The 16,052-nt window shown below is 36.8% G+C and overlaps 1 protein-coding gene across 1 annotated transcript in view; it reads right to left on the bottom strand.

Annotated features, from left to right (window-relative positions):
* The window catches only part of ALS2CR11 (amyotrophic lateral sclerosis 2 (juvenile) chromosome region, candidate 11), a 54,752-nt gene that overhangs the window by 30,627 nt on the left and 8,073 nt on the right, over window positions 1-16,052 (bottom strand). Inside the window, exons 4-10 of the mRNA XM_012724765.1 lie at window positions 15,006-15,145; window positions 12,552-12,674; window positions 9,202-9,246; window positions 8,018-8,086; window positions 6,359-6,438; window positions 4,324-4,467; window positions 944-1,049 (exon numbers count right to left, since the gene is read on the bottom strand). Coding sequence (XP_012580219.1) covers window positions 944-1,049; window positions 4,324-4,467; window positions 6,359-6,438; window positions 8,018-8,086; window positions 9,202-9,246; window positions 12,552-12,674; window positions 15,006-15,145 — 707 coding nt within the window. The remainder of the gene's footprint in view (window positions 1-943; window positions 1,050-4,323; window positions 4,468-6,358; window positions 6,439-8,017; window positions 8,087-9,201; window positions 9,247-12,551; window positions 12,675-15,005; window positions 15,146-16,052) is intronic.

The following is a 16,052-nucleotide window of genomic DNA, read 5'->3' as shown; positions in this document are numbered from 1 at the left end:
ATATATAATATAATATACAATAATATATAATGCGTATTATATTATATATTATATATAAAATATATATATATAATTTACAGAAAATAATAGAGGTCTGTGAGAAGAGCAATCCAAGCCACATGCAATTATAAAGAGATATACTTCCTGATTAGGAGCTGATGTTTCAGGGAGAAGATATCCAAGAACCAATAGGATTTTTGAATGATGAATGTACCACAGGAAAACATAATTATGAGATAAACCACTTAAATTACATATGTAATTAAAAGATGAAATCCCTCAAGAAACATTATTTTTCCATTGGAATATATCATAGCCTATGAGCTGCTAAGTGATGTAAATCTATAGGAATTTCAAGAAGAATTTTAAGATGAAGTGATCACTAACACCTACAAAATCCTGATTTTTCAGTAAGGCCCCAAAGTCCATGTTACAACAGGGACAAACCATAAAAACACAATGCTCACAAGACTCCAAGTTAAAGATTCCATCATATGAAATGTCTAGAATGAACATATCTGTAGAGACAGAAAGTACACCTAGTTTTTGGTTGTTGCCCAGAGCTTTGGGGAATGGTGAGTTTGGAGGGTATTGGCTAAACTGTGGGGCTTCTTTTAAAGGTAATGAGAATATTCTAAAATTGACTGTAGCAATGAGTACAAAATTCTGTAACTAGACTAAAGGTTACTGAGTTATAAACTTTAAATGGGTGACTAGTAACAGTATGTGAAATATATTGCACAGCTGCTATTTAAAAATGCAATTTCTTAAGTTATCAGCCAACATGTATTGAATGTCACATTATCAAATAAGAACTACATGAACCATAAGCAAAACTTTGCGTGTAGAGAACAAACAATTCTGATCGTTACTTTCAATTGCAATAATCTTTTTTAAAAACAAAAAGTATTGAAAGCTATATATGGGAAAGCAAGTTCATTACCTTAGATTCTTTATGTTCCAATTTTGGGGTAAGAACACGTTCTAAATAGTTAACTTTTTCTTTCCAGGTACCCAGATTTCTATATTCCTTCTTCATTTTTTCAAGCCTAAAGAAATATATCAATTATACATTTATACCTATCTAGGGAGCTCTATAAATAGATAGATTATAGCTAAAAAAAAAGTGACACAAGTATACATATATATACACACAAATATATATATATATATACTATATATATAAATATATATATAGTAATTCTCAGAAGAATACAAATAGTATGATCCATTTATAAGAAGTTCTAAAAGAGGAAAGCCAGTAACATATCACTTAGGTATACAAAGGAAAGAGTATGATTACAACAAAAATCAGGGGAGAACTTGTCTGGGAAGGGTGTGGAGAGTAATGTAGTCTCTGAAGAGCACATAAAACACATTGCTGATACTTAGGATGTTGTATTTCTTAATCTGGTTTGTGCCTATCTAGGTAATGGTCTTATTATCTTTAAACTATATATACATGTTTTAGAACATGTTTTCAAAACCTTTGGATATCTCTCAAGCACAGGTAGTATATGTCATATATATTATTCTGTCATATATCTATACATATATTATTCAATATCATTATATATATATTATTCAGTATTTAAACTATGTTCACATTTTCTATGTTATAAATTATTCAGCACATATGTGATATCTTCCATAGTAAAACAAATGAAAAAAACAGGTAGTTTCTAATCCAAAAACTTCAAAAGACTTGAAAGATGCAATTGATGAGAATTAAATAGAAAAGCATGAATAATTATCAATTCATTTAATGAGGATACTTTGATAAGGACTTTACAACAGAAGAAAACTAATCATCATGAGCATATATGCTAATGTTACAAATAAAATATGGTTTTAATACAAAATAAAATAATAAAAGATAATACACCATAAGTGGAGTTTATTCCAAGGAAAAGGGGTATCTTTAGAAAGTATAATCTAAATATAACAGTATAAAAAAAGAGAAAGGGTGTTTGGCAAAGTCCAAAAATACTTATATAAATATTTCTCTTGACTATTTAAAGAACAAGAACAGAACAAAGATAGTCAAAGAGTAAGGACTGGGAATAAAAAAATATATATATGCTTGTTATTTGTAGATGATATGATTATTTAAATAAATTCCCCCATGTAATACTATGGATAAAGTATTATAAGTATGAAATTTTAGCAAAAGAGAGGAGTTCTGAGAAGGTAATGGCAGCAGGAATACCATAAAAATTGGTTCTTTCCAAAGCTCTATATAAACACACTCAAAAGTATCTAGCTAGCAGGCCCAAATTCTATAGACAACATTTACAGCAAAGTGTGCATCCTTCTCTGTTTCAATATGTGGATGGGCAAAACTGACAGGTGTAAAAGGGTCATATAATAAATCTGAGATTAAGAAAAATAGCCAACAGGTAGTCACAAGAAAACAGTGGACCAATTTGAGAACGGCAGTTAAAACTGGGTTTTACTCATTCCAACAGCAGGTAAATACAAAAGATTCATGATTTGAACTAAAAGTGAATTATTATTACTACTGTGAATGATCAAACTGAACAATCAGGACTCTAACCTAGGATAAAGAAACCTGCAACAGACCACTCAGCGATCAAAATGATGAAAAGTATCTTTGGGGACAAGTGATTGGATCTTAGGTGGTTATGGTAAGTGAAGTAACTCAGAAATTGAAAGACAACTTCACTCATTTGTGGAATCTAAACAAAGAAACAAACTGGCAAACTAAACAAAAAATAATTCTTAGATTTTGGGGAAAATATAATGGTTATTTGAGGAGATGAGGAGAAGACAGGGTAGGGAATGTGTATATTGGCACTAGGGTTTTAACGGAGAGTGAGTTAAATATTCACATATGAAGATATGAAGTTGTAATTTCAAAATTACACAATTTTGTAAGTGATTGGTAAATCAATAAAACGGGGGGGATAGGAACAGAACTTGGAAATAGCTCTAATAGGATGAAGAGATTCAAGATTTCAGTTAAGAAGCCATGACAAACATCTAGTTGGATATTGAAGGGCTATATATACCAAGAACACGTGCATCCTTAAACAGTTGTCTCACATTAGTCCCAGTCCTGATAATAATATTAGGAGCAAACCAGAAAAGACTAAGGCTCATACATATCAAAGCCCAAATAATTTCAATCGCAATCATAGTTAAGGCAATTTGAGATGGCCACTATCACTAGCCGAGCTGGCTGCCATAGACAAAGGTGTATCTTTTGTATAAGAATACATAATCAAAATCCGCAAATAAGTCGATAGGTTTTAAAATAAAATAGCTGGAACTTTGTTGGTGTGGTGCCTGCCTGACCTTGTTCGGAGTCTGGTGACGGTCCACCTGGTGCATGCGAAAGTGCATTATTCCTAGGGAAAACCCTTGGGAACCAGGACTGAGAGCCAAGTACACAGACAGAGGTCATGTGGGTGCAGCCCCTGCCAGGGAGGTGACCCCTATGGCGCGGCAGACCTCTCCTGACCTGCCCACTGCTCCCTCAGCAGTGTACTTCTCAGTCTTCTGCTTGTTCTGCTCCCCACTCTGTCTCTTGTGAATCGTCTCACCACCCCTGAACTCTGGCCTGTACCCCAGTTCTGTGTGCATAAATAAAATAAATCTTTAAAAAAATAATAAAGTTTCACTGCATGCTGGTCATAGCAGTCATCCCTCTGGTTTAGCCTTCACAGCTGTGTCCCAGGTCCTGGAACCACTAAAGGTCCACAGAATTTAACCAAAATAATAATAAATCTATGAGAAAAAGAGACACTTGAGATAGACTCACAGACAGTCCAATGGAGTTATCAGAGATGAACTTTGAAACAGCAATTACTAATATGTTCAAATAATTAAAAGACAAGACTGGGTTTTTTGATAGAGGTGGAAACTATAATACAAAGAAAATGTCCATAACTTAGAAGTAACATAAAGGAATAAGCACTCAATTGGTATAATGGCAGATTAGAAACAAAGAAGACTGACTTAGTGAGTTATAAGATAGGCCTAAAGAAAATAACTGGACTGAAATATAGGGTAAAAGGATGGGAAGAAGAGAAATGAGATAAAAGGCATATTAGATACATTGGTGAGTGGGAAAAAAAAAAGCAGAACAAATATTACACGTAAAAGTGAATTTTCATGCCATCGAATTGACTTTTAAAATAAGTACCTAAATAAAATTAAAATTAAATTTCAGGAATAACCTCTGACTCCATGAAATATCACTATGAACGTTTCTGGGCCAATAACAAGCCCATGTCTCAAAGTAAAAAAAATAATAGACAAACAGCACATAAATTAGAAACAATTTGGGTTTGGCTTAACCTTTCCCGGGGTTGTTGAAGCTTGTCAAGTTGGATCAGAGATGGCTGGTTGAGTGTGGATGTGTCAGGAGGCATTCCAACAGTGACATTCAAGTCCGGGGATAAGAGTGCTGGGTATTCTATTGGCCGCGGCATAATTACATTTCTGCGAAGTGGTAATAAAATTAAGTGGTGAAATTTTACAAAAGTAACTTCTAAAGTCAGTGGCAGGCATCACAGAATCACTCTCTCTTTTACTGTCATCACTCACCAGTGACTGTCAGGTTCAGGCAATGAGAAGAGCAATCGCAGAGTTCCTAATGGGTTTGGGTCTTCCCTAACAAATTTAGTGCTTAGTGTGTCATGGGGAAACGTGTGTTTTTAAAGTCTCCCGGGGCTAATGCCTCCCAGGGCAAACGTGTGTTTTTAGAGTCTCCCGGGAATGCCTCCCAGGGCAAATGAATAGCTACGAACTGACAAATCCATTGTTTCCAATCTCCCTACCCTCTAGTTCCCTTCTGCTACATTAAAGATCTGGTATTTCTCCCTTGCTCCTTGTAGGCCCTCTTTGAGTCCCCATTTCAGCAAATAGACCAAATAGCCTTAGAGTCCTTTTTATCGCCTCACGTTGTAAAATTAAATGCAGAATTTTCTTAGTGAATTCATATCAATAAATTTAACATGATTCAACTTCAATGTTGCTTCCACCATTTTTTCACGTGCTTAATATCTATGTCCACACAGGCTCCCTACATTTCTGTCTCTTATAAATTGGGGAAGTCAGGTAGTTCTTTTGGGGAGTATAATGCAATCCTCATGGATCACACTTTGTACATCACTGATTGATGGATCTTGTATCTAGTTAAAAGCTTAGAAGCAAAGAAAGAAGTGAGGATGGGTCCTGAAGAGGGTCAACATTGTCTTGCATGCTGACTTCCTCAGAAGAGGCTGTGATGTTTTCCTGAGCAACTCAGTGTTGTTAATTCCCATAAAAGGAGAGCGCCACTGTGGTGGCTGTCACTTTTGCTGAGGATGGTGGGGCCTTATCTATTGAGGTCACGTCCACTAGTAAAGAAAATAGATCAGAATTAGGAACCTAATGTCCCTAGCTTCATAAGAATCTTTCCTAATAATCTTATTCCAACGTTCAGGATCCCACTTATTCTTTTTTTTTTTTCTTTTTAACAATTTTTTTTAAAAGATTTATTTATTTGTACATACAGAACTGGGGTACAGGCCAGAGATGTGGAGGGCGAGAGGCTTCACCAGAGACAGAGTGGGGAGCAGAACAGGCAGATTGACGAAGTACACTGCTGATGGGAGCAGCGGGTGGGTCAGGAGAGGTCTGCCACGCCATGTGGTCACCTCCGGGGCAGGCGGGAATCGAACTCATGTGGAAATCCCACTTATTCTTAATCAGAATAATTTCAACAGCGTGTAGCTTAGGGGTTGGGACATCAACTTGTATTGTAATTCAGTGACATAATTATATGATGAAATTCTAGATTTGATTTTCAGCCACTTCAGTCCTGTGCTTACATGAAATAAATCTCTTTCTGAGGTACTCATTTTTCTTGGATCTACTTTTACTGTTGAAATTTCAAGACTAGTGGACACACTGCATTTTAAGTTTTTTTCAATTTGCTAATAATTTTTTTTACCATAGGTTTTTTTTTTTTGCTGAAGATTTGGAAGCAACAATTAGTGCAGTAGTGCACAACAGCAAACTGACAACTATTAGACACCTGAATCTTAAAAGTCCTTCCCTGCTTCCTACCAAGGAATATCACACTGGCCATCATTTATCTCACTGCTCCTTCCTTTCTCTCCTTTCTAGCATTCTCTCTTTCCTTATTAGAACTCCTCACCTCCTTTCTCCACTGCTATGCCCAGAAACTAAAATTTTCTCCCACCTTACTAAGCAGAACAATTCTTTGATTGCTTTACTTTAGAGTCTCGCCCATTCTGGTCATGTTTTAGGAAAAGCAAAGTTTGCTATGACTGCATTAAATGTTTTAAGTGCCACATGATCAAGTTATAAGACTTTAAGCACTTACGCTTCAGGGTCAGTTCTTTCTGGCGGTGGTGCAATATTCAGAAACATGGATCGATCAATCATTTTCTGAAGAGGTTTTAACTGAAGAAAAGGTAAGTAGACCTTAACCCTGATTAGTTACAGTTACAGTTCACCCTAACACCACTCTCCACAGGATATGTGGAACTGGCCTTAAATGATACACATAAGGAAAAGAGGAAAAGGAGAGAGGAAGAATCACATTCACTGAGTATTAAATATCTGCCAAGAATCATAGATCTTAAATCTTATCTTCTGAACAATCCTATGAGGCAACTATGTATTTTGCAGGAAATACTAATCTGCCACATGTTTAAGGTGACCCACTAGCCATGAAAGTCAGGATTTGCATGTAGTATTATCTGCCTCCAAAGTAGTACTCCTTTATATTATTATAATTGGTAAGTAAAATTCACTACATTGATGAAAACAATGGATCGAACTTTTATTATATTTCCCATTATTTTCCACATGATACCTTTGTTCTTTATTTTTAGTAGCGAATCCCCTACATAAAATAATAATTGCCCAATTTTATGAAAACAACATAGCACCCTAAGAATGGCATTGTTACAGTCAGACACAAACTCTACCTTTAAAATTGGTGCTCAAAAGATGTAACTGTCACATAAAGTACAAAACCATTAGGAGTTCCTAAAAGGTCTGATTCATGAAAAGGGAACAAAGAAAGTAGGCAGAAGGAAAAGAAAAATCAAAGTAAAGAAGGGGGGGAAACAAGGTTGTGTGTAGTGATTTTCATGTGTTACTTCTGTATTTAAAATATGCTAAAAAATCATTATGATTATACTACAGGCAAAATTTTAAAACACATTACAAGGATTTATCAGTTAACACAGCAGTAGACTTATTTAATGGAAATCAGATAACACACCCTCAATTTCTAATTAAAAAAAACCCACAACTATAAAAACTAGTAAAAGCTGGAAAGATTTATGCAAAATTTAAGGGGTCTTCCCCTTATACAAACACACTAGTGGACCAGTTTTACAAAAATCCCAAAGTTCTGATATTAGCCTAGGGGTACTGAAATCCTTTGAAACACTTGGAGATGATATATGTTGGTACTACATTTTTAGAACAATTCTTAGAAGACTCTGGGAACCTAAGAAGGACATTAAAAAAGCACATATGTTAATATACACAATTTTTACTGCAGCGTCACTATATGTAGTGAATTTAAAAAGGTGAATCAACCCTAGTAACGTATCTTCTTTAGGCATAATACTTTCTTCCTGAATTAAGGAGGAATCAAGAAATACCAAATGTTGAAATAATAATAAAGGGAGCGTATGTGATCAGAATATAAAATATATCTAAATAGTAGTCAAAGACCCTATTTTAATATTTTTAGCTATAAAAATTGATTCTCACTTCTTAGCCAATTTTTTTTGTGACATGAATATATTTGTACACACACAAAGGCAAGTTTTATAATAAAGAAATCTTGTAAAAGATCACTTTAAATGTGTAAATAATAATAAAGTCTAAATTTTCTTTAGGTTGGAGAAGAATTCTTTAAAAATTATTTAAATTTATAGATCTAGAGACCCAGAGAGACTCAGAAACCAATGATTTGATTAAAGAACTATAATAAAATCAGCTTTAAAAGAGGGAAACTAACCTGATGTGAATATCCATAGCCAAAGTTTCCATATGAGAACATAAACTCCACCTCCACCCTGCAGACAAACTAAACATTCGAAAAATTAATTTTGTTATTTGATCAGAAAGATACTTGAATGGTGATGTGATAGCAAGGAATGTTTGCACTCTCAGATTTGTAAGTCAGGAAAAACAAAGTTTCTGAAATGTTCAATCTAATGTTAATCTAGTGAAGTCTAAATATGGAAAACATTGATTTATGATTGTGAAAAGGACTGTGCCGAGATACACACTCATATAATTACTGTATGTGTACATGGATGCATATGTACACATATATATTTAAAGTATTTACTAACTTCTTCCACCTCCACATCCATTTTCAGGTATAATTTTTTTTGAAGATTTATTTATTTGTGCATATAGAACCGGGTACAGGCCAGAGGCTCAGGGGCGGCGAGAGGCTTCACCAGAGACAGAGTGGGGAGCAGAACAGGCAGATCAACGAAGTACACTACTGAGGGGAGCAGCAGGCAGGTCAGGAGAGGTCTGCTGCGCCATGTGGTCACCTCGGGGCCAGGGATCGAACTCACACTGAATCGGCTGAGGCCAGCTTGCAGTGCTACATCCCAACCCGTTGCGCCACCAGGGAGGGCCCTTCAGGTATAATTTTTATTTAGAAAAGTGGTAATATTTCTGCACTCCACATTGCTCCTATGTGAAATGAGGTTTTTAGCTTCAAATGTCCATCACTCTGTTTTTTTTTTTTTTTTAATGCATGTTGTCCTTGGTCTGGCTATGAGCAGCAGAAACCTCTCTAATAGAAGCAAAATTAAGTACGTGAAAGGTAAACTTTAAGTATACTAATAGGAATTGATGTAAAGCCATAAGCATCTTTTTAGCAACTCCTCCAGGAGAAAGGCCTTTCCTCTGCTCAGCCAGGAGGCTGCAGGGCCGCACAGTAAAACAAGCACTGAGGCATTTTACTCCACCCAGCGCTTTCTAATGTTCTCTTCATCTTTCACCAGGAAGACAGCATCTAAAAAGGGCTGAAGGCGAAAGCTTTGTGAGCAAATACTGTGCCTTCTATTTAGTATGTTTCCGAGGATAACAAAAAGCATAAAAGCAGGTAGGCTACAAACAAATTCAAGGTCAAGGTTAGGCCCATGCAAGAAATGTGGGAAGTTTCGGTATAGTCCTTACTGTGTTTTTACTGAACATCTGAAGTTCTTCAGTAAAGGATCCTTTCTAGGAAAAAAAGTAATAAATAATAAACATGTTTACATACAAAACAACTCATTGAATCATCTGTATATTATCTAAGCCATTTCACAAATTGAAAAATATCAGTGATAATTTTTAAGGCACATATGAATGCAGAGGTAAAACACAAATAGCATGAAGATGTGGGAGCCGGGGAAAATCCTAGGTGGACATACCAGAAATAAAAGATCCTACTAGTTCCAGCTGCCCTTTCGGAAACCTTGGAGGAATCGCAGGCGTTCCTGAACTCCCTTTGGGAGGTTAGTTAACATAAACCCTTAAGAGGAGCCTGTTCCCAACAGCCTGGAGCGCCTTTCTCATCTCCAAGACTGGGGATCTGAAGTAGGTAAACGTTTGATATCCTTGCTCACACCGCCTCTGGTCACCTCTGCTGTACAGTCAGTTCTCCTGTCCCTGACCCAACGTCCCAGCATCCCCTTCTCCCCAGCATTTTCCAGTGCAGTTCATGGAATCCTCACTCCATGCCTGACAAATACTCTTTAAAATTCACTACCCACTGGCCCTTTTTCTCCTGGGACTTAGCTCACCACGAAAGGACGCTGCTTCCTCGGGTGAAGGCTCACACACCTCTAGGTCCTCTGGCTCCTTTCTACGGTGCTTCTTCATCATGTTATTTCAGGTCGATGCAGACACTCTTCCTTAAGTCTCATGCTATCTTGCATGTCTTTCACATATTCCGATCATTAGTCCTCTTTTAGTGAGAACCTCGGCACCTGGCTTGCCTGTTCTCTGTACCTCCCAAAAGTAAATCTGTTTAAACGTTCACCCTCAGTTCCTGGTGAGGCATTTGTAGGGTAAATGGATTAACCAGGTTTTCTAATGCCATTGGCCTCTGTGGCTGTCACCTGCGGCCTTGATTGTGTTAACACAGAAGGTGCTTATGAGTGTGGGTGCTGGGGTACGGGGTACCTGATTGTGGACACCTGGAGCATGGGTGGGGGCATGTGGAACTGTGCACACCTGAGCCTAGAGGCTGGGTTACAAAGGCGGCATCACTCAGACAGAAGAGGGCTACAGGAGAACAGTTAGGAGAGGGTGAGACCAATGACTGCAGAAGAGGTGAGACCAAGAGAGGATGCCAGAGAGAGGCCAGACAGAGTGTAAGGATTTGTAGGGGGCTGAGAGGCTCAGTTGCCAGCCTGCCCCCCAGCCCATGCCTGGCCGGTGTCTGCCTCCTCGCACGCCAGCCTCTCGGCCTGCTGTGTTCTTGATTCCCTGAGAGTGCATTAAAGCCTGGAAAATCCGTTAAGGCCTCCTGGGCTCTCCTCATCTGTCTGCCAGAGTCAACAGTGAACCTGCCCTGTGCTCGCTTGCACAACACATTATAAATGTGTTATGTGGTGGTACCATAAAAGACAGACAAAATTAGCACATCATATGCATTCTTCATATAAACTTCCAAGATCTCTCAGAAAATCCATAAATAACAAATTGATTTCCTCATGTGATCCTATCAACCTACTCTCACAACTTCTTGCTCTTGACAGTTTCCTTTTGACCAAAACAGGGCCACTGTTCACAAGTGGTCTCATTTTCTTTTATAAACTGCATTGCTCTTGATCAAAGAACCTACCTCATTTTTAAGTAACCTTTCAGTCACACCTCTATTTTAAATGTCTTTAAGTTAATTTTGCAGGTTCCACTGAGATTTGCACAGTGGAATCTTTTTATTAGAGCCAATTAAAATATTCAACCTGAACACATTCAGGATTCATCTAAATCCACTGATAGAGCTTGGCCAGTGGGCTTGCGGGGCTTGTGGGGCCCTCTAGGTTCGCACTCTGAGCTCAACCAGTGGGTTTCAGTGAGCAGCAATGAGCTTTTGGCTCTCAGTCTGAATTTGGCTCTGCTCGGGCCAAAGCAAATTACAAGGTTACGTCTGATGAGGGTGCAGTGGGGTGCGATCTGTAGACTACCCAAAGGTATGCATACAGGGAGCATCGCCTTTAGGGAGAGTTACTCTAACAACTTTCCACAATTCTGAATTCTCTACTGCCTTTATCAACTACAATCTTCCTAGCTAAATGTTAAACTTATCACTTAGTCCTAGGCTCATATAGTAAGGATCAGACAGTCAAACCAGTGCATACAACTGGCACTATAATTCATCCCAAGGCTTAAAAAAAATCACATTGTCTTCTATAATGAAAACATAAATATTACAAACTCCAATATACTTATGTACCTTAACTAGATCCCAGGCCTAGGCCTGCTGATGTTTTTGGCTTATACCAAGAGCCTCAAAGGAGCCCCGAGACAGCAGAGATAGGAAGGAACACAGAACTAGTGATACAAACTACACATCAACTTTTTTATAAATCCGTACAAAACCTATTATATGATTTAATTCAGTTCAACGTCTTTGTTCTCTATAATCAGGCCAATTTACACTCAGAAAGCAATACCAACTGGCAATCAAACAATATGTTTGTGTCCTCTCAATGTACACCCACAGGCTAACTGTGCGATACGTACCACTCACGTACTTCCAGTGTGATCTGTACTTCGGATCTGCTCTCCAGGTTTCTCCAACTCATCTAAGTGCTAGATTTTACTAGTCTGCATAAGGATATGTGCCCTTGTTAGCAGTTCTAGAACTAATGAAATGGCCTGCAGTCTCTCCCTCCCAGTGACCAAATACCGGATGTTATAGCTCAGGATTTAGAGACCACACCGACTGTTGGCCAGAACTGTTCTAGATGATAAAATTATCCATCATCTTTCACTGTCAGTTGTGATGGAGTCTGGGCAGTAAGCTATATATTTTGTTGTACCTAGGTAAGCACTTCAGAAAAAGTGGAATAATCAGTAAATCTAAAGGCCCTCACGAAAAGACAAGGAATATTATTAGCTATTAGGGATCGCAAATTAAAACCACAAGTAGAGACCACCAAATGTTTGGCTCTCTGCCCAAACCTCTGGCTGCTCATTAAACAACACCTGTACAGGGCCAACTGCAAGGAACTCAGACAAACGAACTGAAATTTGTGCTGCTAACTGGGAGACAGAGTTTGTGGTTCGAGTCATGTTTTGGAAACAATTTAGAAAACAAAATAAAGCACACTTAGTTTTTTAGGCTGTATTACTGCCCTTTCAGAAAATAAAAATTTTTTAATGTTACACTGTTGTAGATTGCTTATTTTTAAGCTGGAGGGAGATTTTGTTTCCTAAGCACATGAGTTTGAAGGTAGTTAAGTCCATCAGATATAATCAATAACAGACAACTGGACAATGTGATTTTCAAGAGGGGAAATGATTTTGATCCATACCTGAATCACTTCATAAAGGTGTACATGAACACTCCCTAGAAAGACAGGAGTTTTTTCTATATTGTCAGAATGCATTAGTTCTAAGTAAATATTATTCCGCTCATCATCTGGACGTCTGGGAACCTTAATACACATGTGAAAAGAGGTATATGAAAAGAGGCATAAATTCAGTATGAATTTCAGATGTAATTTATGAATACATCCCTAAGCTATATTATATGAGGTATATACAGGATTATCTTAGCATGTCCTTAGCTTTATATCATTCCAGTACACAGTAATATGTACCTTAATGCCAACAAAATGCATGATCTTATTTACATCTAGTATCAATGATAATCTTTTAAAAGCATCCTTTGCCTACATTCTCTTAAGCGCTATCCAAAAGTCCAGCCTCAACATTCTGCTTAAGTTATATTATCAACGGTAGTTCAATATACAATATCAATTCCAAATAATTTGGGTCATCCAAACCTCCCACATCAAGATATCCAATACCATTTTTAATCTGTATCTATACCACTGTCTCAATGTGAAACACTCTCCCATCCATGAACTCTGTAACACAATGCCATTATTATGTGGCCTTTAACATTCCCTTTCTTGTTAATTAGAAAGTAATCCCATTGCCTCCCCACCCCCCAAATTCTAAAATCTTGGGGATTGTAGACACATATCACATTGTATTACTTTTAGGTGTAAACATGATCTGATATTTATGTTACGAAGTGGCCACCACATAAGTGTAGTTAAAACCTATCACCACCCAGTCTCAAATTTTATTTTCTTGTCATGAGAACTTTTAAGACCTAGTCTCTTGGCAACGTCCAGTACAATACATTATTGTTAACTGTAGTCACCTTAATTGTTGTACAGTGAATCCATGGGATTTTTTTCTTTTATTAAATTGAAAGGTTTATCTTTCAATTAACCCTAACCCTTCACCCACTGTGTCAACACCCCAATTTCTACTTCTTGCACCCACCAATCTGTTATCCATATTTCTGAGTTGATTTTTGAATTTTACATATAAGTAAAATCCAAAGTATTTGTCTTCCTATGTCTTGTTTCACTTGGCAAAATGCACCCAAGATAACCATCCATGCTGTTAAAGTGGCAGGATTTCTTTCTTTTATATTTCATTTTTAAATTCATTGTGACTGAGCACTTTTGTTTCCATACTGCCTAATCTAAGTAATTCTTCATAAAACATGAGAACAGATAACTCCAAGATAGTGATTTTGCTTTCTTCAAATAAATACCCAAAAGTGGAATAGCTGGATCACACGGTACCTCTATTTTACTGTTTTCCATTGAGACCGCACCAATTTACACTCCCAGCACCGCAGAGTTCCCTTTACTCCACAGCCTCAACACTTGTTATTTCTTGTCCTTTTTGATAACAGCCATTCTCATGTATGTGGAGTGATAGTGCACTGAGGTTTTCATTTGCTTTGCCCTGGGTAGAAAGCATCTTGTTCATGTACTATTGGCCATCTATATCTTTTCATTGGGGACATGTCTATTCAGATCCTCAACTCATTTTTAAACTGGAGTCTTTGGTGTTTTGCTATTGAATGAAACACTCTTTATATCAGGTTTAACCTCTCATCAGATGTGTAGCCTACAAGTATCTTCCCATTCTGTTTCTCGCGCTGTCATTTTCCAAATGGGGTCCTCTGCTGTGCAGAAACTCTTCTGTTTGGTGCAGGGCCACCGCTTTATTTTTATATTTGTTGCCTTCGCTTTTGGTGTCAAATCCAGAACATCAGTGCCAACACTGATGTCAAGAAACTAGAAACTAGCCCGTATTTTCTTCTGAGATTTTACTTCAGGCCTTAGAGCCACATTTGTAATCCTTTTTGCACTGATTTTTATGTATGCTGGCAAGCAAGCTTTTTAAGATGTCAATGCAGCATAAAATACAGGAGGAAAGATTACTAGATGGAAGAACAGAAAACCCTTTTCTTTGTTTTTGCAATTGTAGAGAGCTTTGATTTTTAAACTATGTACTATATAATAATGATAAAATAAACATATACTTTGTATACCTTAGAACTTAATTTGCTAAAATATACAAAATTGAAGGGATTATTTTCTTGTATTTGACAATGGCAAGTGGAGGTCTGCAATACTTGAGAGAAGGAAACAAGAGGGTAGTTACACATTTATAACAAGCTTTCTACTTGGCACTGACTCTGCACAAGGAAGTAAAGCCCAAGCAGAGTGGCAGAAAAGCCTCCAAGGAGCCAAAGCAATCTTGAGAAAGAAGAGCAAAGCAATAGGTACCACATAGCACATTTCCATTTCAAACTATCTTACAGTAGTAGTGTTCAAAACAGTATGATACTGTCAAATACAAGAAAATAATCCTTTCATATATTTCATATATTGTGTCTTTAAAACTATAAAAATGCTTTCTTCTATCTAGAAGAGAACTTTATTTAACATTACCTGTATAGAAAAGTACTTCACTTCATTAAACTTAACGATAATGTTCTTTTCATTGTTTGGTATTACACGAATTTTTGTGAATTTCACAATGTTGTTTATAGAGACACGAATGAACAAATTATTGTAATGTTGTAAATTAACTGCAAATAGATATTTAGGAAAGAAAATTTGCTGTAATTGAACAATAGCAACAGAAAATTAATCCATTAAACAATTCATGTTTAAAATCAATTTATAACCAAATAGATGAGGAGGATTCTTTCTTAGGTCACTTCTATTTTTTAAAGATTTATGTTATTTATTTATGCAGCTGTGTGGGTGTCCTATATAATTTCTTTGCAAGTTTTCCTGGATATTAAAGTGCCTAAATATATGCAATAAATATTTTTTTCTAAGCATAATTATACAGACATTTAAAACACATCACTAGAAAGTAATCATTTTTAAAGCAACAGAATTTTAAGTGGTATCCTTCTGTAGAATTCACTCATACTATTTTGGAATGTAGCATTCAGAGCTCTCTAGGAATTAAAACATTTTTGTTATGATTTAACTAATTATCTTAAAAATCTCATTATGTAAATTCTCTTCAGTAATCTCTTTATAAAAAAACATGTCTTCATAATGAGATTGGTCTTATAACGCGATAAATCTAATAATAAGCACTCAGTTTATGTGCAGCAACCAAAATAAATTAAATCCCTTTTAAAAAGTTGAAGAGAAGCACACTTACTACTTAGAAATAAATTACCCAAGAAGAGTTATTTTTTCCCATTGACTTAATGGTGATTGAGGTGGCTAAGCTGGTTGACAACCTTTTCTTGCTCCCCACATCACAAAGGGGAGCTCATTTTCCTCTGCTCTTGGCTCTAGTCTGGCCCTGTGATTACTTGAACATACGGTAGACACGACCTGGCAAGGACGACAGCAGGGCGAGAGACGCCAAGATACAAAATTTAAAGAAGTCAAACTGCTACAAAAATCAAAACAGGCTGCATTTTAAAGCCGTGTTTTTTAAAATCGAAATTAAAGCAGGAAAAATCCATG

The sequence above is a fragment of the Condylura cristata genome, unplaced genomic scaffold, assembly GCF_000260355.1.
Source record: "Condylura cristata isolate star-nosed mole 26May11 unplaced genomic scaffold, ConCri1.0 scaffold00002, whole genome shotgun sequence".
Classification (NCBI taxonomy): domain Eukaryota; kingdom Metazoa; phylum Chordata; class Mammalia; order Eulipotyphla; family Talpidae; genus Condylura; species Condylura cristata.
Note: the sequence above shows the minus strand (reverse complement) of the source record. Positions and strands in the feature narration are given on the sequence as shown.